This window comes from Macrotis lagotis, chromosome 7, assembly GCF_037893015.1.
Source record: "Macrotis lagotis isolate mMagLag1 chromosome 7, bilby.v1.9.chrom.fasta, whole genome shotgun sequence".
Classification (NCBI taxonomy): Eukaryota; Metazoa; Chordata; class Mammalia; order Peramelemorphia; family Peramelidae; genus Macrotis; species Macrotis lagotis.
In genome coordinates, this window is record NC_133664.1 from 4,406,573 (window position 1) to 4,430,241 (window position 23,669).

The following is a 23,669-nucleotide window of genomic DNA, read 5'->3' on the forward strand; positions in this document are numbered from 1 at the left end:
TATGAGCTCAAGATCTTTTGAAATTGGAGAAGGAATGAATATGTTGATGCACAGTCCAAGGAACAACTCCACCAGAGCCCCTGGCTCATCTTCATACACAAAGATTTTCTTTGAGCGTTTTTGATCTATTCCTTCTGCTTTGGACTTTGGTGCTCAGCATAATTTTCTTTTGCTTCCTTCCCCTCCCCCAATTAAACTGAAATTAATATCAAATGATTTCCTATTAGTGGCCTTTATTAAGCACCAAGAATCAAATGACATTTGCAGGCATCTGTACTTCATGTAACAAGCTCAGCCTTTGTAATAATAAGTGACAGTGACTAATTACCAATTACCAGGGGCATTAACACACAGCTCATTACCAACTTAGCTAGAAGGAAGGAATATTTAGAAGGTTTAAAGTGGGGAAGAGGGCCAAAATGAAATATATGGAACACAGGCTAAGCATTAACTCGCACAAGGAGTCAGTCTGGCCTTCGTGTCTTCTCTTGCCTCATGGTACCTATCTGGGCTCTTGAAGACCCTGCTCATCCCAAGTTCTGAGAGGCCTCACCAAGTTGCTGAGGCATGTGACCAGTGAGGGGCTGTGTCTGCTGTTTGAGGACCAGCATCAGCCAAGGCACAGAGGCGAATAATCAGATGCTGTCTAAGGAGGTTTGGCAGCAATCTACCTCAGGGAAGGGAAGGCACCCATTGAAGAAACTCCATGGGAGGACTGAACTAATCAAGTATCAACAATGCACAAAGCAATGGACATTTTGCAACAGTTGAAAGAGCAGAGTGAGACATATTGGGACTTTTGCCATGAATTAGCTAGTTTTGCCATTTTAAGTTTTCATTTGTCCTTAAAAGTTTAAAAAAATTCCAAAAAAAAGAAAAGTTTCTTAACAAGACCCAATCAGATCAAATTATATATATATATATATATATATATATATATATATATATATATATATATATATATCACATTATGGATTTCCTAATAACTGCAAAGGCCTTTGAATACCTTTTAAGTAACTGTAGAGATTATTCTATTGCTATGAGAACTCTAGCTCTGATGAACCAAGTTCCTGGGAAATGAGAAAGGAGTGCCAGCTTTTACAGAAAACAGATGCTTCACTATTGAATTAAATTAAAATTCAATTAAATTAAAGGCACCTCCACCTTCCTCACCCAAACCCTTAAGGTATCATCTCTTAGTGGGCCAGGACCTTAGAAATAATTCAGTATGGTCCTTTGATTTTACAAATGAGGAAACTGAGGGCTATGATCACAGAGGATGGCTCATTCAGTTCTTATTTTAATGGTTGAGGTGGCACCAAACAGAGCTCATATTTCATACATCCAAAGAAAATTAGACAGGAAGAGGCCTGGATGAACAACTTTGCCTAGGGTCACCCAGAATCCAAAGGCAGTGTCTATTCTTTAGGTCCAGATGCTTTTCCATTTTCCATCTTGGTAGAGCCTCTCTCCTTTGGTAGGATCAGTTCTAAACTGCTGTGCCCCTAAGCTTTGATTTCTCTGCCATTGAAGTTTTGAGAGCCCTGATGTCTCAGAGATAGGGTCTCTTCAGTGATTGGGCTGACTCTATTCCATTCCAACTATAGAGGGAAACATGAGCTTGGAACTTTGACCAGCTTTTTGGGTTAGGATTTAGGAAGCCTTCCTCATTCACAGGATGATTGCATTCATGAAAATGGATGGAGAGAAAAAAAGAGAAGCTTGTCATGGCAATACCCTGGGGGAAACCTCCATCTTAGGGAGAGGAAGATCAGGAAAAGGAGAAAAAGAGGGCTAGAACTCTTAATGTGGATGTCACAAAAGACAAAGAGGAAAAAAGAAGGGAGTGGGGAGGAGTTGTCCTTAGGGCCATAGCAGAGACATCAAAGAAGTTGAGGATATGAGAAAGGCCATTGAATGGGCTACCATACTCTAATGGGGCAATTTTCTTTGTGTGTAGAAGGACAACAAAATTCCCAGCCTCCTGTCCAGTTCTCCCTAGCTTTCTTTAAGGTTGTGTAGAAGCTGAGGAATAATGGCTACTACTCTAATATTTCTAATTATTTCTAATGAATATATTGTCTCATTTTATACTCACTATAACCTATGAGGTAGATGTTATTAAACCCATTTTAAGATGAGAAAACTGAGGATCTGAGTAAGTGATTTGCCAAATATTATAGAACTAGCAAGTCAGTAAGGCAAAAGTTAAGCCTGTCTTCCTAACTCAAACATTCTATCTGACATACTACTCAAAAGAACACACTTTCTTATTCCTTCCTGGTTCCAGAAAATTGATTCCAGGGACAAATATGTAAGACCACATCCAACCCTTTGAGTCATCTCTAAGTGATGAATAAATCTATCATATTTATATCTGTAGCACCTCCATTTGATTCATTCCTTTAAAACAAGCAAAGAAACAAATCATCACATGACATTATATTTTTTGGACTGTTATTTTAGAAGTCCAGACCTTGGTTCTTTCCTGGAAGACATTCTTTTGCATTTTACCCTTGTATTCCTTTGGAATCTGTTGTGGGGAGGGGGGAAGGCCATAAATCCAAACCAATGGCCTCAGCTAGAGCAACCCAGAGGCCCTTCTCCATCAGCCCATTCCCAATGATACCTTCTTTACAGGTAGAGGGGCATGGTGTCCAGTCACTATATGGGGTTACAATGCAGTCCCTTCTACAAGGAAGCAGACACGGCCTCACTGTTTCAGGTCGAAGGTTCTCCGGGCATCTGAAGATAGCAAGACAAAGAGAGTTTAGATAATCACAGGAAGAATGACATAACTAATGATACTATTTGACCAACAGTTCCTTAGGGATTTGTCTCATCATCTTATCTTTCTAAATCTTCAGAGTTTATGAAGGGCTCTATGTATGTTGCTTCCTTTGATCTTCCAAGAACATTGAGATTCTAGCCTTTAAACATGCCCAGATGAAGAATACTCCTCCTTCCCCTGAGGCTCATGCAATGAAAGGGGAACTTATGAAAGGGCTCCAATATAGACTATCAATCTGGGATCATATTCTCTAGAGTCGAGAGTAATCTGGTAGGCTCAATGGTCAAAACCCTCGTGTTATAGATGAGGAAAATGAAGCTTCAAAGGGGGGAAGGAAGTGCCTTGTCTGAGGTCACATGAGCACAATGTAACAAGTACAAGATTAAAAGTGGATCCTTCCCCCTCTTTCCATTCTCCTTTCATCATGCTGAGGCCATCCTTTTTATTTGGTTGCACATAACCATCAAATGGTCATATTTGACCAATCCACTTCTTTCTGTTTCTGATATTGTGGTAGAAGTCTAGACCTCTGATACTGATATTGTGATATCATTTGTCTGATAATGTGATAACATTTATGACCATTGAGACTTTATCTGATTTTGGAGATAGCAACATAGTGCCTACTTGGCCTATACATCTCATAATCAGGGTTCTCAGCATGTGAGGTACATGGAGGTTTGGCGTGGTGGAAAGAACATAGGGGAGAAATCCGAAGAATTCTCGGTTCTTATCTTTCCTGGCAGGAGCTGGTGAAATAGCTTTATGATGGGGAAGCTGCTTCACTATTTCCTGTGCATGAGACTTTCAGATTTCTTCCCTCCAGGATGCTTTCTAGGATGGAGCTGATTTTCCCTTAAACCACTCAGCACAGGTCAGCAAATATCTTAAGAGAACTGGAGTACGGGTGTGAAATACTTCAGGGAAATAACACTTACCTATAATTCCTGACTTTCAAACCACCTTAAAGATCATGTGTGTTTCTTATATACCAGAGGATGAATTGGAAACTTTTGGAACAAATTATGGGTCTTGATATTTTTTTTAAGCCCTCCTCTTAAGTCAAGGATAAGCTTGAATTTATTCTAATTGCTATGCCTATTCAAGGGCATAAGTACAAAATAGAATCAGATAAGGATCATGGAAGTTAATCTTTTCTATTACCACTGAGACCATAAATCTCTAAGGAGGCCCATTTGGCTGCTGAGATGAAGCTTTGAAACAGGAAACACAAGGGTCCACTTATTCCATTGAAAATACAGAATTAGACCATCTAAGTATGGTTTATTCTCAGATCCCTTTCTTTCTGAGGTATTTTTACTGATATTTAGACCAGAAAAGCCTTAGGGAATCATGTTTTTCCTAAGATTTAGCCTTGATAAAAGTTCCTAGAAATCCACAGGGACTCAAATTTGCAGTTTTTTCCTAATACAGAAAACTCCCTAAACAGTTTTCATTAAGCCTTTGGTCTGGTCATGTCACTTCCCCTGTTTAAGACGCTTTCTCAGCAACTTCCTGTTGTCTCCAGGGTAGAATCAAATTCTTCTACAAAGCTTTTAAAACCCTTTTACAATTTGGCTCTAGTCTCTTTTTTTTTTAGTTCTGTAGAATTCAGATTACCCTCTCTCTATGCTCTGACCCTAAACTTGTTCACCTGATAGAACATTCCATCTTCCATCTCTATGTCTTTGTTGTTATTGGGTTATTTCTCAAATCTAACTCTTTGTGGCTTCTTTTGGGGTTTTCTTGGCAAAGGTGTTGGAGTGGTTTATCTTTTCTTTCTTCAGCTCCTTTGACAGATAAGGAAAATGAGGCCAACAGTTATGTGACTTGCCTTGGGTCAATCATCTAGTAAGTGTCTGAGTCTGGATTTCGACTCAGGAAGAGGAGTTTTCCTAACTCCAGGCCTGGTTTTCTACCCTCTGTACTACTCAACTACCCTTGTGCCTTTGTACAGGCCCTTCAGTATGGATAGTCTCCTTCCTCATCTCTCCTTCTACTATGTCTCTATTTCTACTCAGTGGAATATGTGTTCAATGACACCCTCCTCAAGAGAGCTTCTCTGACCTTGCCAGCTGTTCTTCCTTCCTTGAGACGACTTTTCCTTTTCCTCCAGCAAAATGTCTGCTCTTTGAATGTGGCCTTTCTGACCTGGCATCCCCATTGTCTAGCTCAGTGGTCAGAGCAGGTGGATCCTCAATCCTTTTTGGACTGAAGGAATCTTGGAGTACCTAGAGTCACCCCCTTGTGGAGTCTGCCCCTCGGGATCCTAATTCTGGGAAATGGCAACTTCACCAACGCTGGTCTCCTCCTGAGATGTAACAGGCTTCTTCAGTAGGTTTCAAATGAAATCCAGAAATTGATCCCCCTCTCCCTTCCCCCATCTTATTCAAGGTCAAATTAGCCAGAAGCAAGAGGCGATGCATAAAGTCCGTTCCTGGGGTGGATATGGGGGGGGGTAGACAATACAATTGATTTGTTCATCTGAACTCCTTGCTCAAGGGGAATTAAAACAAGGTTTCTATTTGCATATCTGGGTCAAATGGCTGGACTGTAAAAATGATGCTGGGCATGTCACATAACATTTTGGAAAGCAGGTAGCAGCCCTGGGCTTTTGAAGTCTTTGTTTTTGCTTTCAATTGGAAGTAACATGTTCTCCAGAATTTGAAGGGCAAAGAAAATCCATAGTTTAGCAGATCCATACAGACAACCCAGGGCTTGAAAAAAAAATCTGAGGATAAGCCTCTGGAAACTATTAGTTTTAAAGGGTATTTGCAATGAATATGAAACTGGATTATTGTGAGAGACCCCAAGAGTATTATTCTGATTGAATAGTTTGAGGGAGGTTAATCCTGCCCCTTTCCTCCCAAATCCAGACTCATGCAGGGATTTCTTTGGCTTCTACTTTGAGCAAAAGTCTGGAGGATTAGAAATATTCCCAACAGGCTGGGAGGAAGGTAAAGCCAGGACCTAGGAGCACAGGGTCCTACAGAGCTCTGCAAAGTCTTTGGTTCCTAGAGGGAAGGTACCCTGGAGAGAAACTGGGGGTGGGGTGGCTGGGAGAACATTCCACCTTCCATCTCTATGTTTTTGTTGTTATTGAGTTATTCCTCAAGTCAAACTCTTTGTGACTTCATTTTGGGTTTTCCTTGGCAAAGGTATTGACTTTTCTTTCTTCAGCTCCTTTTCTTCACTTACCCCCTGTTTGCATTAATTTGCTCATCTGTAGAATTGGAGCTCATAAGATTACTTTCTTATGTGGGCTGAACTCACACCATTGGAAATCATGTGATCTTGAGATCCTTCTTCCTCTGGGGTGGACACAAGTTCATACAAAGCTTCTTGCTAGATGTAGAGGAAATATGTCCCACCAGGAGTTCTTCCTCCCCAGGTCCTGAGTCTTCTGAATAGCTATAACAGCTGATATTATTATGATTATCACTTATTGTTATTAGCTATTGCTTGTAACCTCTTAGGCTCTCACTTTCCTCACTGTAATACCAAGGAGGTGTCCCTAGATGGAAGCTGAGACCCCTTCTGATTCTAGATTGAGATCCTTTCTAGGGCTGAAGAGGAAGGGGAAGCATTCAGGTCTTTGACCTTCTTTTCCTCCTGAATTCCCAGACTCCCTGTGAAGTCAATTCCTGTCATTGGACTTCCAAGAAAGCCCAAGTCTAGGAGCAGGAAATGAATTCTGTGCCACAGGGAGAGTGTATATGACATCATTGGCAATTAAGTGATATCAAAGCCAGCCCCAGAACTATAAAATTTGCCTTGATGTATTTGCCATGATTCAAATATCTCAGTGAAATTTGATTTATAAAGATTTAAGAATAAAATGGTAGATGGAGAATCACTCAGAACAGTTTGTCTCCTTTGGAGCATTCTTAGACATTTCCTTTAGAGAATGATTAGTTTCACAGTTTGAGCTTTATCAGGTTTTCTGTCTAATTGGCAGAAAGTAAAAAGAGGTTTTGGATCCTCCTCCTTCCTTCCCTGTTAATCCAAGTGCATCTTGGCCTTCCTGCCTGCAGATGAGCTAATTTGTGGTTTAGCATCACCCTCAAACTGGTCCAGGACTTGACTGGAGCTGGTTCTTGTTACCTTTTGGGGATGAATGTGAGTTTTACTTTGGAAATCAGAAACCTACAAGTCAAGTGGTTTATTATCTATTCTATAGAACAACAACAAAATTAGATCCAAGAAGACTCTGGGACTGGAATCTCACTCTCTTAGACTTTAACCACTCCAGAGCCATCCCATCACCTTGACTGGAGAAAGTGATGCAGGAAATATTAGAGACGCCGATGAAACTGAAAACTATTTAGGTTTTTATTTGCCATCCCCCTTGCAGGCAGCAGAGCTGGCTTGCCCTGCCTGACCAAGACGGGGTGCAGGCAATACAATTGATTCATCCAGCTTACTTTTTAGGTCCTACTTGGCCCACGTTGACTCTCACACAGATGACTTTTCTTGTCTGCATGCCCACAGAACATGTGGTCTCCCCATTCCAAGCTGTGGAAGTATTGTAGGATGAGGCTGAGCTGTCCTCACTGCACTGACCCCAAGGCCCTGTTTGCCAGTGGTAGACAGTGCAAGGGTGCTGATTGCAGCTGCGTGTCTCCTGGAGACCACTGAGGCTTGGGCATGGATTGCCCCCTGCAACGATAAGGTATCTGTGAGCATCAGAATCAGTCCGTTCAAGTCACCAATCATTTAATCTACACTCAAGACAGCGTAGAACTGCTGTTCTAAACATTGGATGTGAAGATGAAAAAATAATCATAATAGTTAAAATTGATTTGATGCCTCCTCTGGACCCATCCCTGGGCTTAGCACTTTACAAATATGATCTCATTAGATCCTCATGATGCCCCAGAGGTCAATGCTATGGTCATTGTCACCCTCATTTTACAGATGAGGAAATGGACCTAAGGGGCCTAACCAGTCATGAGGACCAAGGCTGTTCGGTTTTCTGATGCTGAGATTCCCCAGAGCATTCTGGCAAGGTAAGAATAGCTGCACAGTGAGTAGAGGAGTCAGGTATGCCTGTGAGTTCTATTTCATTTGGGCCATCTTGTCCTGGTCCCCTGCCTTCACCTAAGTATGGAATTGTAAGGCTAAGTTCAGGCACTACTTCCTCCATGAGACTTCAGCTGATCCCCTCCTCCATCCCTATGAGCTTTCTCTCCCTTTTAAAATCATTTTGTATGTGGTTTGGTTTTACTTATTTAGGCACATATCATATACCATCTCCTCTCCCTCCCAGGAGAATGGAAGGTCCTGAAGGCCAGGGTGAGCCAGTTCGCATGGATAGTTCAAATCTAGCCGCTTGTGAGCTTATGCAAGTCACTTACTCCCTGCTTGCATTAATTTACTCATCTATAGAACTGGGTACTCAGGAAGGAACACAATATTCCAGATATTTGTCTGACTAAGGCCATATATGGTAGGACTGTTCCTTTTATTCTCTTGGAACTGGCCATTAGATATCTCTTAATGAAGTCTGGAACACAATAGGATTTTCAGCTACAATTTGGCAAGTTAGACTCATGTTGAGTTTACCGGTCCATCAGAAGTCTGAAACCTTTATCAAATGAATGACTGTCTACTTATTCACCAGTCGGGACCTAAACAAAATCTATTTACCAAGAATGCTCCTGAAAAGTGGACATCTAGCCTTCCCTTGAAGACACCGACCATAAGATGCTCAACATCTCCCTATGGAGTCCTGTGAACCTCCCCTTTCCTAGATAGCTCTGTTAGGAGATTTTTTTCTTATACAAGCTTAAATTTATTCATTGTTTATGGTAACATTCTATAATGCTAAGTATGCTTCCATATGAGAGCCCTTCAGATATCTGAAGAGAATTATCATATCACCCTGAGTCTTAGGACCAGAGTTTTAGAGCTGGAAAGGATCTGAGTGATTTAGTCCAAATTTTTGATTTTCCTGATGAGGGAATTGAGACCTAGGGATGAGGGTAGCAGACTCTCTTTGCAAAGTCTTTTGATTTGCCTTCAAGATAAATCAGTATACTAGACATAGCACTGGTCTTGGGGGTAGAAAATCTGGTTGGAATTGGGTTCCATCTCCATTTTTTTGTCAGGAACATGGTTTTCAGCAGAAGTGTATCAGACTCACACTCTAAATCCTCTACCATCTTTCTCATGATGGCCATGTGAATCCAGAGAGATAACACAAGTAAAGTGTTTTTTGAACTGAATGGGAGTTAGAGCCTTGACTCCTTATGTCCACACTTGGTAGTTGGGATAATCTTGACATGTGCCAGGTGCTATGATGAAAATGTCACAGCCACAACAGACCCTTTAAATATGAACTTTCTACTCTCTTGACTTTAGGACAGTTGGTCACATCCATTCATGCCAGGAGCTACTTCCTCTGCAATGGAAGAAGAGTATACACATCTGGTGGAGGAGGTCCTTATGAACATCTGCCTGAGGAAACTATTATGTCAGGTTCTTTCCTACTTTGCACAAATCTATGCTCTCTCTTTCCTGGACTAATGGACAATTAGTTTCAAATGAGAATCAACTCCAATTGATGTTGGACCTCGGGAATGATGCTTCTAATTCATTCTTTTTTCTAATGAAGATTGCAAAGGTATGGACCATGATATTTCAAATATTCTTCACTGGACCAGTCCATGATCTCCTAGGTGCCAATAACTAAGCATTCTCCCTTCTCACAACACTTTTTGTAAAATAAAGAAAACTTTATTGATACTGTTTGATATTTCATCATAGACCAATCCATTCAACTGTGCAAAAGCAGCACCTAGGTTAATGATTTTTTTATTTTATATAATACCGAAGAATCTTAAATATTGTAAATTGGAACAAATATGAGGGTAATAAATGGAGATTTAATCAGTAAAATGGGAGCATATAATCCAAGAAATCCAATTTTGAAGTCTGTTCTTCCTGTCTGTGAAGTATGTGTACTCCTCTACCTCTTGCTCTTCAATTTTTTTGTTGCCATTTTTGATTCAGTATCCTAAGGACTATAGTAAACTCTTATAATTTGTACATTAAAACACTCACACATGAAGTCAGAATACAGAGAAGACCCTACATCCCCTTTCATGATTAGATGGGAAGCACTAAATACAGGAGATTGTCTTTCTCTTTTCCTCCTGTCAGTTCACATAAACCTAAAGGGAGGAAAAAGATCAACAGTAGCGGGCATTTAAACAATAGGAAGAATTGGCACATCTGCTTATCATCTATTCTCTGGGGTCACCCTTCCAAAGAACTTAGGATGGAACTCTCCATGGTAGATAGAAGGAACAGCTCACCCATGGGGGTTCTTCATTGTGAGTGTGGAGTGTGTGTGTGTGTGTGTGTGTGTGTGTGTGTGTGTGTGTTTGAGGGAGAGAAGAGCTAAAAGGAACAAGGATTCCTGTGTCCCAGTCTAGTAAACATATAAAGGACCAGAGCTGCACTTCATCTTCTGCCTGGCAACCAAAAGTCCAAAATTTCTAGGGCAAAGATTTTTCCAGAATTCATGGGAAATCTATATGTCATCATCAATCAAAACAGCAAATAATGATGATCCTTCAAAGATCTCAGAATAATACATCTTTATAATACTTGACACCTTTACAATACTTTCAAGATTTCAAAGCTATTGACTTTCATATCTCACTTGGCCCCCACAAAACCCATGACACTGGCACCTTGGTATTATAGTATCCATTTTACAGAAGAGGAAACTGAGACTCAGAGATATAAAGAACTATTCCACTTATAGTTCATGTCAGAGAGAGGAGAGCACACCAGCCATCTCACAATCCACAATGAGAGGTAAGTAGGTGAGCAGATGCACACATGGGAAACAAACCTAGCTGGCCATGATTAGTAGAGATGGCTTCATCACCCAGAATTTCAAGCCAGTTCTATCTGAGCCAGGTTGCCCCCTGACCTCCACCTCCTTTATAGGACTACAACATTTAGAGATGGATGGGTTTTACAGAGCAAGAAGTCCAATCTATACATAGCAGATGAAGGAAAAAACTCAGGGAATGGAATTGACTCCCCTAAGCCATGTAGTAAACAGCAGAGCTGACATTTGAACCCAAGTCTCCTGATTCTCAATTCAGTGCTCTTTCCAGTGTATCATAAAATCCCTCTCTGAATCTCAACTTCCTCATCTGTAAAATGATAGGGGAGGAGGCACTAATAGAACCATAGAGTCACAGATGATGGGATTATTGATCAAGAATTGGCAGGGACAGGGACCTTCAAGTTCATCTTATCAATGGAAAACAGCAGCAACAACAACAAAAGTAGCCCCAGAGAGGTTCAGTAACCTGTCCAAGGTGGGCCACACAGAGGATAATGGCAGATCTTGGGCAGCCCCAATTCATTACTTGTTCTCACTGAGCTTCAATTCTCATCCTAGCTCAATATTAGAGGATGCTTGCTGGACTTTATATATTTCTGAGCTACTCAGCTGGTAGGCACTGTTCTCATTGCAAATCTCATGGGTTTTTCAATTTGGAAATGGAGGAGAAAGGGGAAAAATATAGAAAAGTCTGAGGAACCTTCATAAGGTTCATCTGACTGTAAGACCTGCTGGGCTGGCTCTTATGGAAGTCTCAATATGGTGAAGGAAAAATGTGGGAAAATATGGCACTGAACTACAAAGGAGTAGGTGATTAACAATGACTACAGGAGCATCTCCCATCAGCCTTCATACTTGTCATACCTCATCCATACAAATGAGGTTCTGGATGGCAAAGAGTTAGAGGAGGGAAGGAAGGAATAAGAAAGAACAAAGAAGAAAGGAGAGAAGGGAGTAAGAAAGAAAGGGAAGATGGGAAGGAATGAAAAAAGAAGGAATGAGTGAAACCTGCAAGGTAGAGAAAAAAGAAATTAAAAAGAAAGAACCAGAGATGGAAGAAAAAAGGAAGAAAAGGAAGAGGAAAGGCAAAGGATCATCTTGGTAACCATCCACCTCAACAGAAAAACACCTGAATGATGTATCTGTGTAGCCAATTTGTGCTGCTTTTGTTCCTGAAATTTACAATGCAGTCACAAGAATTCTGGTTTTCAAGTCTAGAATTAATGTGAAATGATAATAGCTAATGTTTATGATAGTGCTTATTATGTGCCAGATTCTATTCTAAGTGCTTTGCAATTATGATCTCATTTGATCCTCACAACAGTCCTGGAAGGGAGGTGCTATTATTATTTCCACTCTTTCTGTGAAGGAACCCAAAACTGGAAAAGGTGCCTTGGGTCTCACAACTAGTAAGTGTCTGAGACTGGCTTTGAACTCAAGTCTCATTGACTCCAAGTTTAACACTCTGCATAGCATCATAGTTCTTAGTGGGAGTGCGGGCACATAACCTGTTTCTCTTGATCTGTTCTGCATTTGCTCCTTTGTAGCACTAAGCCAAGTGGAGTGACTGCTCTCCTCCTGAAGTGTTATCCTATTGCATATCTGAATTGTAGGAGGGTGACAACTCTCCTATGGAATTCTGCTCTGAATCCTATCTCCCTGAGCTTTCACACTCATTGAGCTTATAAACTCTAGCTGGCTGGCTATATTCTTGACTGTAAGTTGGTTCTGGAGATTTTTTTTTTAGAACTTAAATGTTTAAGAAATCTCTTGCATCAATCAAGGCAGAAATCATTGACCACTAATGAGTAAAGTGGAGCTCCAAGGCAGAACAAAGAAGCTTCCCCAATTGCATTTTCTCCCTCCTGCTGCCATTATCAGAGCTGTGGACTATGGCAGATGGGCCATTAAGATGAACAACAGGCCCAGCCCAGAGAAGGTTTCAGTGCAATGCCTCCAAGCTCCTGGAACAGCATCTTTCTCATTAAGACCATGTTTTGGAATCACCTCATTTGGTGATTTATGATAAGGTAGAATTTTCCAATAGAATTTCCTTGTGCTGCTATGCCCAACAGTTCTATATTACTGAACTCCCCATCCTTCCAGACCAAGTGAGCAAAATGAAATAGACATCTAGAAAACCTCACACCATCTGACAACATGAAGTTTGCATCTGGAAAATGATTCTCTGGTGACTCTTGCTAGTCAGTGCCAGCAAAGTCGAATATATTCATGAGGCAGGTTGACAACAGATCTAATTGTCATGAAGTCTTACTTCATATGCTGGTGTAGCTGATTGACTTTAAGATGGACAATAATCTAAGCAAAGGATTGCCTTCCTCTTTAGCTCTAGAAGGAGTATGAATCTCTAGGAGATAACATTTCCTCTTTGTTTCTGAGCTGAAATCTCATATTCATATTTCTCTATGGCAAATGGGAAAGGATCAATGAAAGAATATCTCTAGGGTTCTTAAGCATAATATAGAAATTTCAAAGTCACTATTTATAAACCTATAATATGGGGTAGGGGATTACATCCCTCTGTTTACCTTAATGAAGTGATGGCTTTTTAGACAGATATTCTGTTTGTAGAAAGCCAATGTTCCTAGATAGATAAGTTTTAGATGGCTGTGCAGGACATGCCATTAAGTGGGTAAGCATAACAGAGTGATTATTTGAGAGAAATCATGGTATATCACAGCTACATTTGACCAGAAGGCTGACATTTGTCTTGGCAGTGTTCCTCAGTATTAACCCAAGAGCCTTTGAAAGGGTTTAGCTTCTGGTGATCAGACATGGACTACTTGTTCTTGTGTTATTTTATTGGATGACAAAATTAAAGACAATCCTGTAGACCATTATCATCAGATGACAAATGAGCATTTCAGACTGGTACTTTAGAGGCAATCGTGAAGATCAAAGGAGGTAGTATCTTGTAAAAAGCTTAGCAATGCCTGGCACATTGACAAGTTCTTAAAATCCTGGTCCCAGGGGTAGCTTGGTGGCACAGTGGATAGAGCACTGGCCCTGGAGTCAGGACCACCTGAGGTCAAATCCATCCTCAGACACAGAATACTTAACCTAGCTGTGTGACCTTAGGCTAGTCACTTAACCCCATTGCCTTGTAAGAAACAAAACAAAGCAAAAAAAAAAAACCTTGGTCCCTTTCCCCTTCTCCTATGCCTGAGAATTTAATATATCACCTCTGAACTGAGAACAAAATCAGTATTTTTCATTTAGTCCCAACATACTTAGGAAAAAGTGCCTATCATGATATTGATCAGTTTAGAGTCAAAACTGTGCTTTTCAAGCTTTTTGGCTTCAGGATTCCTTTATACTCTTAAAAATTATTAAGGAAACCTTGTTTATGTGGGTTACATCTATCACTATTTAGCATATTAGAAATGAAAATATCTTAGTATTATTATGACAACACTTTGATCTCATAGACCCTCTAAAAGGTTAATGGTCCCTGAACCACACTTGGAGAACCACTGGTCTAAATGAACAGAAAAACAAACAAACAATGGGGAAGTAAATGAGGATCATTTACAAAAGTTATGTGCTGCAATAAGGACTTAAATAGCTATTTAGAGTTTGCTAAGTGTTTTACAAAGATGATCTCATTTGATCCTCACAGCAACCCTCAGAAGTACATGCTTTTATCATAGATGAAGAAACTGAGACTAAAAAAGGTTAAGTGACTTACCCAGGATCACACAGCTAATAAGTAACTGAATCTGGATTGGAACTATGGACTTCCTGACTTTAGGTCCAACATTTTATCTGCTGAGTCAGCCAGGGGATTGTAGGGGATTCAGTGCTGGTTAGAAGACCCGAGTTCAAGCCACACTGATAAATCTTAGTTTTGTTATTATTGGCAAATCGCTGAATCTCGCAGTGCCTTAGGCCACCTATTAAATCTGTGTTATAAAAGAAATGATGATCTGCACCAGAGGAGGGATTTTTCATGATTGGAATTCCCATATCAATGAAATCACAGTTTGCTTCCTCCAGTTCCCCCTCTCCCCAATTCAAAAGAAATAAATGATTCCTTGAAAGGAAGACAGTAAAAGTTCAAATTGGTAGTATTCAGGGACTGACTTCCTTTCAGACCTTGTCTAGAGTTTGATACTGTGGATAACAATGAACTTGAATCAATTTGAGGCCAAAATATGAGAAATGTGATGATATTGGGGGTGGGGGTTGAGTCCCTTAGACAACCACACTCATTCAGATTAAAGCGAAAAAGTCAGGACAAATTCCTTAATGCCTCACTGCATCCTAATCCTTCCCTGAGCCTGTGCTTGGAGGATGACTTCTCTTGTCACATATAGAACAGATTAATTGAACCAGAGCATTATCTGCCTCTGTGGTGATCTTACCTTCCTCTCCTGCATAGGCCAGAATGGAGCGAGCCCGCATCTGTCTCCCATCAGTTGTTTTGCCAGAACAAGTATGTGAGCAGGAGGACCATGCTGACCACGTGCTGAGAACACAGTCCTTGGGGCATGGCACTTCACAGGCCACAGGGATTGGATAGATGGCATCTCTGCACAGCTGTCTGTCAACTTCTTCTCCTGGGGAAGCAAGGGCCACAAAGAGTCCATTACAATTAAATTAACTTCAAATGTGCAATTGAAACCAGATGGTCACAACAAATAATTTTTTTTCCTTTGTTATTGGGTAAAACTGGAATTGACAGATGAGTTGCTAAAGAGGGACCCTCATGCTAGACATGAAAAGAATGCAGATATTGCCACCAGGATCCAAAAGAGGGCCTGTATTCCAGTTGCAGACAGTTTTAGAGTGGTCACTTTTATATCTCTTTTGAGATTTATTCATATAATATATCCCAGTCTTATCTGATACCATCAAAAATAATTTGTGTCCTAAACTTCCATTGAAGGCTTACAGAAGGCACTGAATGAAATCCATTCCTCTCCATGTTGTGGAAAGGTGCTGTGATTTTCAAATTATATAATGGATCAATTTACAGCCTTTAGGATCCATCTCATAAGGATCTAGATTTTTGGAAAGTATATTATAAGGGTTCATTGAGAACTAACTCTATGTTTGTGTGTATGTGTATGTGTTTGTGTGTGTGTGTGTGTGTGTGTGTGTGTGTGTGTGTGAGAGAGAGAGAGAGAGAGAGAGAGAGAGAGAGAGAGAGAGAGAGAATTGGAATATTTCAATCTGATTATTAAAATGAGTTTTATCAGTTGAAGATATGTTGATATATCAATAAATGAAGAAAAGGTGAAAGGTGAAAAGGTGAAAAGTCCTAGGAAAATGCTACCTAACATATCGGAGAAAACATAATCATCAAAACAATTTCATTTCCATTCAGTTTAGAAGGTACTGTGCAAAGAACCAAGGGAACACTCATAGAAGAGATAAGGATGATGTCTTCCTTTGGTGACTTTACAATATATAAATGGAATCATGGTCATGCATAAAAACCATTTTAACCCATTCAGATATTGGAATGCAGCCTATGGAAAAGAGATTCCAAACATAAGGATGGGGGCATGATCTGTGATCTATACCAATGGAGATGCCACATTATAGGCTTGGGATCATAGCAAAGGTTCCTTTGAAGTCAACAAATCAACCCCTTTATTTTAACAAAGAGGAAACTGGGGAATAGAGAGATTATATGATCAGAGTTATATAGCTTATAAATGTCAAAGTGAGGATTTGAATCCAGGTCTTTTTGATTGTTATCAAGTCCAGAATTTTCTCCATTATGCTGCTTGGTTGTCATGTTACAAGTAGTTGATAAAATGCCTGGAGCATGTCAGGATTGCCAGGGATAGAGCCAACCATATTCATTTTCACATTTTGAAGGAACTCCAGGGTGAGTATGGAATAAATGGCCAAAATATGTGTTGTTTTTACAAACAGTAACCTAGAAGCAGTCTATGGAGGAAGAAGGACATGGTCTGAACCAGGAATGATAACTTTGGATGATATCGTAGATTGTGAGGTGGCTTTGATCCTGCACTGCCTTTTCAGTCTTGCTCAGAACCAGCTCAACCTTGAGGGATGTAGAGATTGGAGTGAATTTCCCTGTGACAAGGCCCACTTTGGAAGCCTTTTGGCCATGCCAAAAGAGAAGCTGAAAAAAAATAAACTTAAAATGGAAGGAGATGGAGATTCTTTCTTCCAAAGGAACAAAAAAGTGACTCTGTAACCAATTTGAGATGGGAACAAGTGAGAGAAGGAGTTGGTTGGCTGAGAGACCAATTACTCAGCCTCAGAGCAGTTATATACGTCCCCTGGTGCGTGGATTAGAGACTCAGCACCAACCTGGGCTGTGTCTCCTTCCATCTGTAGCCAACCAGACTGAAATAGAAACTAATAAGAAGCAGGCCAGCTATATCCAGATTTCATTTAGTGGGAAACAGATGGCTAAAGATGAAAAGGAATTTAATAAAGTGATCTCTTTTGTCTGTGAAAGAGGTACATGCAGGCTGTGCACTCCTAGCTCTCCCTGAAGAATGATGAAACATTGAGCCAATGATACTTTCCCGTACAGTCAGCCCTCTGATCAAGGGCGTACATTTTACAGATTGACATAGATTAGCAGAAATAGATTAGCTTGGGCCATAGAATAAGGTAAAAGTCCCTGACCCATAGGGAGGTAGAATCCACATCTTTGGCATCATTATATCTATGTTCCCATTCACTAACCTCATATGCCATGAACTAGAACACTTAGGAAAATGCTCCACATGGTGGATGTTTTTTTTTTTTTAACAGCTAAATCCCTCACCCACTGCTCCCTAATCCTAAAAATGTATAACAGTCAGTTATAAAATGTGGCATATTTATTTTTTCTTAAGCAAAATATAATATATATATATATATCAGTAAATGACTTGCCCATTTTCCCATATTATATTATACTTCATCTCAGAAGGTAATAGGATTAATATTATTAATCATCTGAAATACTATTTCCTTCTGAGAGGCAGTGCAATAGAATGTGTGACAATGGCTAAGTCATTTACTGCCCAGTATTCTAAGTCATTCTCTATGATAATATATTTTAGATAAAGCACCAATCTGATTTCATAGAGGGGGTAGCTTCACCCACATATTCCCTGTACTAATGAAATTACAGGTCTAGCATAACCAGTCATCTTACCTAAACTCCAGTTTCATATTATCAGATGTCTACTGATTTTATTGAGGCAGGTCAAACTCAAAACAAAGGTCATCTTGTCCCCTAACCCATCCCTCTTTTGGTCTTTGTTATTTCCACCTAGGTATGGCCATCTTTCCACCAATTCAAATTCACATCTCAAAGTCAAACCCAGTTCTTTCCTTTTACCTATTTGTCTTCCTCTCTCTAGCCATCTGCTAAGTCTTGTTGATTCTTATTCCTCAATGCTTCTTGTACCTGTTCCCCTATTATCACTTATATCAATACTCTCTTGATCCAGTACCACATTTTTCTTTCACTGGCTGATTACAATAGCCTGAATCTCTATCTCTCCCCTATGCCATCTACCATCCCATATAACCATCATGCTGATATTCCATCTCTTGTTGTTTTTGTAAGGCAACATGGTTGAGTGAATTGCCTATGGTCGATACAGCTAGGCAAATAATGTTTCTGAGGCTGGATTTGAATCCAGGTCCTCCTGACTCCAGGGCCAGTGCTATCTCCACTGCATCACCTAGCTGCACCCATATTGATATTCTTAAAACATAGAGCTGACCATTCCCCCTTCATCAAAAAGAATCAGTAATTCCCTATGATATCTTGGATAAAATCAAAGCTATCCAGCTTTAATACATTTTTTAGGATGATTATGTGCCATTTCTCTCTCAGACACACAGTCTACACTCTGTTCTCCATTTCACATGCCTGTACCTTTATAGAGGTTGTCTCCCATACCCAGGATGTTCTCTCTCTAGGCTAATCTTTTAGAATTTCTAGTCCTACTCAAGGTTTAATCCAAACACCTCCTCTAAGAGGCCTTTCCTAGATAACATGGAGGGAAATAAAGGTTTAGTAGCCTGAACTGTACATGTGAATGGGATGAACCTTCCCATAAAATGGAAGTGGATAGCAGAATGGATTAAAAACCAGAATCCTACAATATCTTGTTTACAAGAAACACATATGAAGCAGAGAGATACACACTGGTTAAAGATATGGAGTACTCTTATTCTATAAGAAATTGTGAATGGTCGGACTCTAGAGAAATATGGAAAGAATTACAATGGATACTGAAGAAAGGGAGCAGAAACAAGAGAATATTGTACATGTTCATAACAGCATTGTGAGTTGATCAGCTTTGATGGATGCAGATCCTCTTTCAGTTCAGAGAGCTAGGACAACCTTTGGAGAACTGTTAGGGACAATGCCATCCATGTCCAGATGAAGGGGAAAAAAATCAGCAAAACAAACAGAAAAAAAACCCCTATAGAATCTGAATGAACATTATGGTCACTTTTTTTAAGGCTTTTTTCCAAGGCAGTGGGGTTAAGTGGCTTGCCCAAGGCCACACAGCTAGGTAATTATTAAGTGTCTGAGGCTGGATTTGAACTCAGGTCCTCTTGTCTCCAGGACCGGTGCTTTATCCACTGCACTACCTAGCTGCTCTTATAGTAACATTTAAAAAGAAATTTTCCCTTATATTTTTCCTTCCTATCCCATGATTTTCTATCTTTTCCCTTAGTCCAAATTCCTCATATAGAAAATGACTAATAGGGAAACATGCTAAACACTAATGTCCATGTACACTAGACATTAGACAGTTTGCCACTGCAGGGTGGGGGGGATGGGAAGGGAGGGTGGAAAGAAATTATGTAACCTGTAAATATGCATGTGGATGAATGCTGAAAAACTATCATAACATATGATTGGGAAAAATAAGCTAAAATATCAATTAGAAATTAAAAAGAGGTCTTTTCTGATTTTCCAATGGCTGATGCTCAAGCCTTCCTGAAATTACTTTGTATAATTACTGATCACCTACTGTTTTTCTCCAAGAAAATCTAAGATTCTCAAAAACAGGGATTGACTCATTTTGTTCATCTTTGGGTCAGTTAAGCAGAGCCCACTATAGACCTCAGGGAATGCTTATTGAAATGAACTGAATATCAAATAGAGGTGTGCCAATGGACAAAGAATCTTCTTTTTGGAAAACTGTGCTACAAAGGCATTTTCTTTTTCCAAAATCTCGATGGTCCTAGAAAAACTGTTTAGTTTGTCATAACTGACTCAAATTTCTTGAGCTTGGAGAAGTTGGTGGAGCTTTGAAATGTGGTTGATTTTTTTTTATCTACAAGGTTAACTCACTGGGAGGAGGTGGGAGGGACAGCCACCATGGAGTGGATGGAAAACCTGAGTTTAGTTGACTCTGGAGAAGGAGGGGAAATGAGGGTCTATGGTCAGGGCAACCAAACCTTGAGCAAGTTGATGGAAGGGTCTAGGTAGCTCAGGAAGCCGATTCAACCTCTAAACACATTGGGAATATTTTAGGTTTATACTTAGTGATTCAGCAAGTTTTACTGCAGGATGTATTGACCTCCACCAGAATATCAAAAAAGTCCTTTTGAAAAGACCCTATTTTGTTCTTGAGAGAACTTAAGGTAGCTTTCACATCAAGAACATACTATACTCAATATTCTCTACCCAGCAGGGACTAAGTAAATATTTGTTAAATTAATGAATAAACTATATTTAGGACAAGAGCTTCTGGGGAGATTCAGTTATGCCTTAGAAGCGTGGGCATGGACTTATTCCAAGAGCCCAGAGAGACTCAGATGGGCAACTGTCCCAGCATTTGAGTAAAGGTCAGGCAAGGCTGAATAGAGAAAGAGAAGGAAACCTCAGGGACTCCTGCCTGCTATTGGTTGACCTGCTCCCTCCCTGCTTCCTCTCATGTTGTGAATGTTCAGCCATACATTATAAGGGCACAGGGATGGTTCACACTCTTTCAAATGAATGAAGTGTGCTATTAAAGTGGAAAGTCTAAACCATCACCAGACCAATAGGAGGGACTTTTCCCCCTTTCCAGGAAAGCTATCCTGCTATTCTGAGGATGAGATGTTGATCTATGTCAGAAGCCTGCTGTAGCATCCCATGCCTGGATCATAGGGAACCTATAGCCCATTTCCTCTCCTGAAGGTAGTTCTTAGCTTGGACAGTGACCAGTGGTCAATCTTGACATCATAAACACATAATCTGCCTCCCTGCTCCCACTCAACACACTATTTTATAACAGGAACTTTCTAGTGCCCAAAGCATCAAATGGCTGCTTTGCAATCAAATAAAGCCTTATTTTGAGGACCTCAAGGGACTTCATCAAACTTGCAAAAGATACATTTTACAGGAAGCATATGGAGAGAAAAAAGACATGTGCAAACTCCAGAGCTAAAAAAAATCCCATTTCTGCAGCCTGCTTTTCTATTGGCATCATATTTGTATACTTCTCAGCTTTTCCTTAGAAAGGGAAAAAAGAGGAACAAACTATTTGCTTCAGTGGTGTGATCCAGAACTTTGAAAACTAGTCATTTTGATGGTTTTGGTTTTTATAACACTGCCATTTTCTGAAAACCCTCTCTCTCTATCAGATCCCCTCACGCCAACCAGAGAAAATAATTTATGCAAGATAATACCCTACCAAGAAGAAGCAAGCCCCATTTCAGCATCTGTTCTCTGGGGCCATTGGCCATGGCAATTACTTGAGTTCCATGTTTTAAAACATTCTTTTCTGTTACATAATTGTTGTCACAGCTTTACTCTCCTGATTCTGCCTGCTGCGTCCCTTTAGTTGTTTCCCCATAATTTTTGGAGTTCTTCATGTTCATCATTTCTTAAAGAATGGGCATACTCTTAGGCCCTACTGGTGTTGTATCCGCTAATCAATGGATGCTCTTTTTTTGCAATGAACATTTTAAAGTGTATTTGACCTTTCTTTCCATCTCTGACCCACTCAAAGAACAAATTCAGTAAAGGAATTGCTGGGTCCAAGGCGACAGACAATTCAGTAACTATTTCAGCAAAATTATACATAATTTCAAATTGTTTTCCAGAATGATTGGACCAATTCATAATTTCTTCTAAAGATATTAGTGTGTTGGGGGGACTAGATGGTGTAGTGGATAGAGCCCTGACTCTGGAGTCAGGAGGACCTGAGTTCTAATGTGGCCTCAGACGCATAATACTCACCTAGCCAGGTCACCCTGCACAAGTCAATTAACCCTATTGTCTTACAAAAACCACAAAAGAAACAAACAAACAAAAAGACATCTGTTTTCCTATAACCCAATTCAGCATTGATGATTTCTACCTTTTAATGTTTTTTATTAGTTTGCTGGATGGGAAAGAAAACCTCAAAGATGTATTCATTGCATTAATCTTAGCATGGGTAGAACATTTTCTTCTGTGGTTATATTCTTTCAGAAACTGTTTCTATTCTTTTTACTCCAAAGGTACCCTGTCTCATTTCTCTTATAGCTATAAGCAAAGCAAGCAGACCCAAATGGATGTTTTGGAAAGGAGGAAATAAAATCTGCCTTGCTTTGAGGGCTAAGCACATTATTCTCCTTCACTGAATTATCTCTCATATTCTTTTAAGAATGGTAAAAAAATGTTTCAATCATCAGTCTTGCTGGTTGGCTAATACAATCCTGCCAATAATTTTCAGAAATGCTTAGATTCACAAACATGATTTTTATTCTTCATTCATCCTCTATGCTTTAGCAATACCCACTTCCCTTTCCTAACTACAGTCACACCGACCTACTGAACCTCATACCACTAAACAATTAGTCTGTGGGTATTTGTTACCAATTATTCATGGAAGATTTTTGTAAGCATGCCACAGAGAGTTAAAGGAGATTCAAATGGATATCATGCTTTTTATTCAAGAAACAGTTATTTATTGAGAGTCAATTGTGATCCCAAGGCATGCTCTAAACAAGGGCTCATCCATCTAGCAGCAGGGAGAAATTGGGGAAAAACCCATGAGAAATCATTTAATAAGAGAGGAAAATAAAGCATAGACTTAGTAAAGTCCCTGGCTTCATAAAGTCAGCCATGGAAAGGGATTATTCTGATTCAGTTTTGGAAAATAGTGCTGACATAACATTTTGAGCTTTCACCTATCTCAGAATACATACATACATACATATATATATATAATGTTTATTTATAAATGCATATATATATATATATACACATTTAGATTTAATATTTCCATTTCTCTTATAGTACTAGAAATAACCTGAAAACATCAAGGTGCCTTGTGCTAGTGAACAAAATACCTGGCCCATTTACAGTTAGTATTTAATTCAATGCATCCCTTAGGGGGCAAATCTATTCCTTGAAAATTGGAGCTAAATTGGATTTGGGTTGGTACACATAGCCAGAATTGTGCATAATGATTGTCTCCATAACCTACACACATACACAGAAGACACTTAAGCATGATGGTGAATCTGCAGCTTTAGAATCTAAAATCCTAAGTTTATATAGCAAATAATTTTAAAAATATAATTGATATTTGCAGGAATGAATTTGTTCAATGAGATTTTATATAATATATATGTAATAAAATGGATGATGCCACAACAAAAAGTCAATTTAACATAAGACCTCTTAATGATTATTAAAGAGTCTGATTCTTGCTTTTGTAACCCTTAGCCTTTCTCATGATTTTTTTCTTTCTTTAGCTTTTTTTCTATTGTATATTAGGGAACAGAATGGCCAGTTTCATTTTACTAGATCATCAATTTTCTTTCAGGGTTTTCTTATCTTTGCCCTTCATTTTTCTACCGCTTCAGACATCATTTCCTTCCTTTCTTCAAGTCCTTCTTCTCCTGTCTTTGCCACATCCTTTCCTTCCTTCCTTTGTCTTCCTTCCAGTGATATCTGTGTTCCCCTTCCTCTGTGACCTGAGCAAGATTGAATCAGGTAACCTTGAGGTATAAGACAGCATTCTCAGTCCCCCGGAGCTAGGCAGACCTGTCAGACTTTCCAATTCC

General features: G+C 39.7%; 1 protein-coding gene across 1 annotated transcript in view; it reads right to left on the bottom strand.

Annotated features, from left to right (window-relative positions):
- THSD7A (thrombospondin type 1 domain containing 7A) overlaps positions 1-23,669 on the bottom strand; it is a 323,596-nt gene that overhangs the window by 66,400 nt on the left and 233,527 nt on the right. Inside the window, exons 8-10 of the mRNA XM_074195394.1 lie at positions 15,044-15,238; positions 7,216-7,450; positions 2,630-2,745 (exon numbers count right to left, since the gene is read on the bottom strand). Of these exons, the coding sequence (XP_074051495.1) occupies positions 2,630-2,745; positions 7,216-7,450; positions 15,044-15,238 (546 nt within the window). The remainder of the gene's footprint in view (positions 1-2,629; positions 2,746-7,215; positions 7,451-15,043; positions 15,239-23,669) is intronic.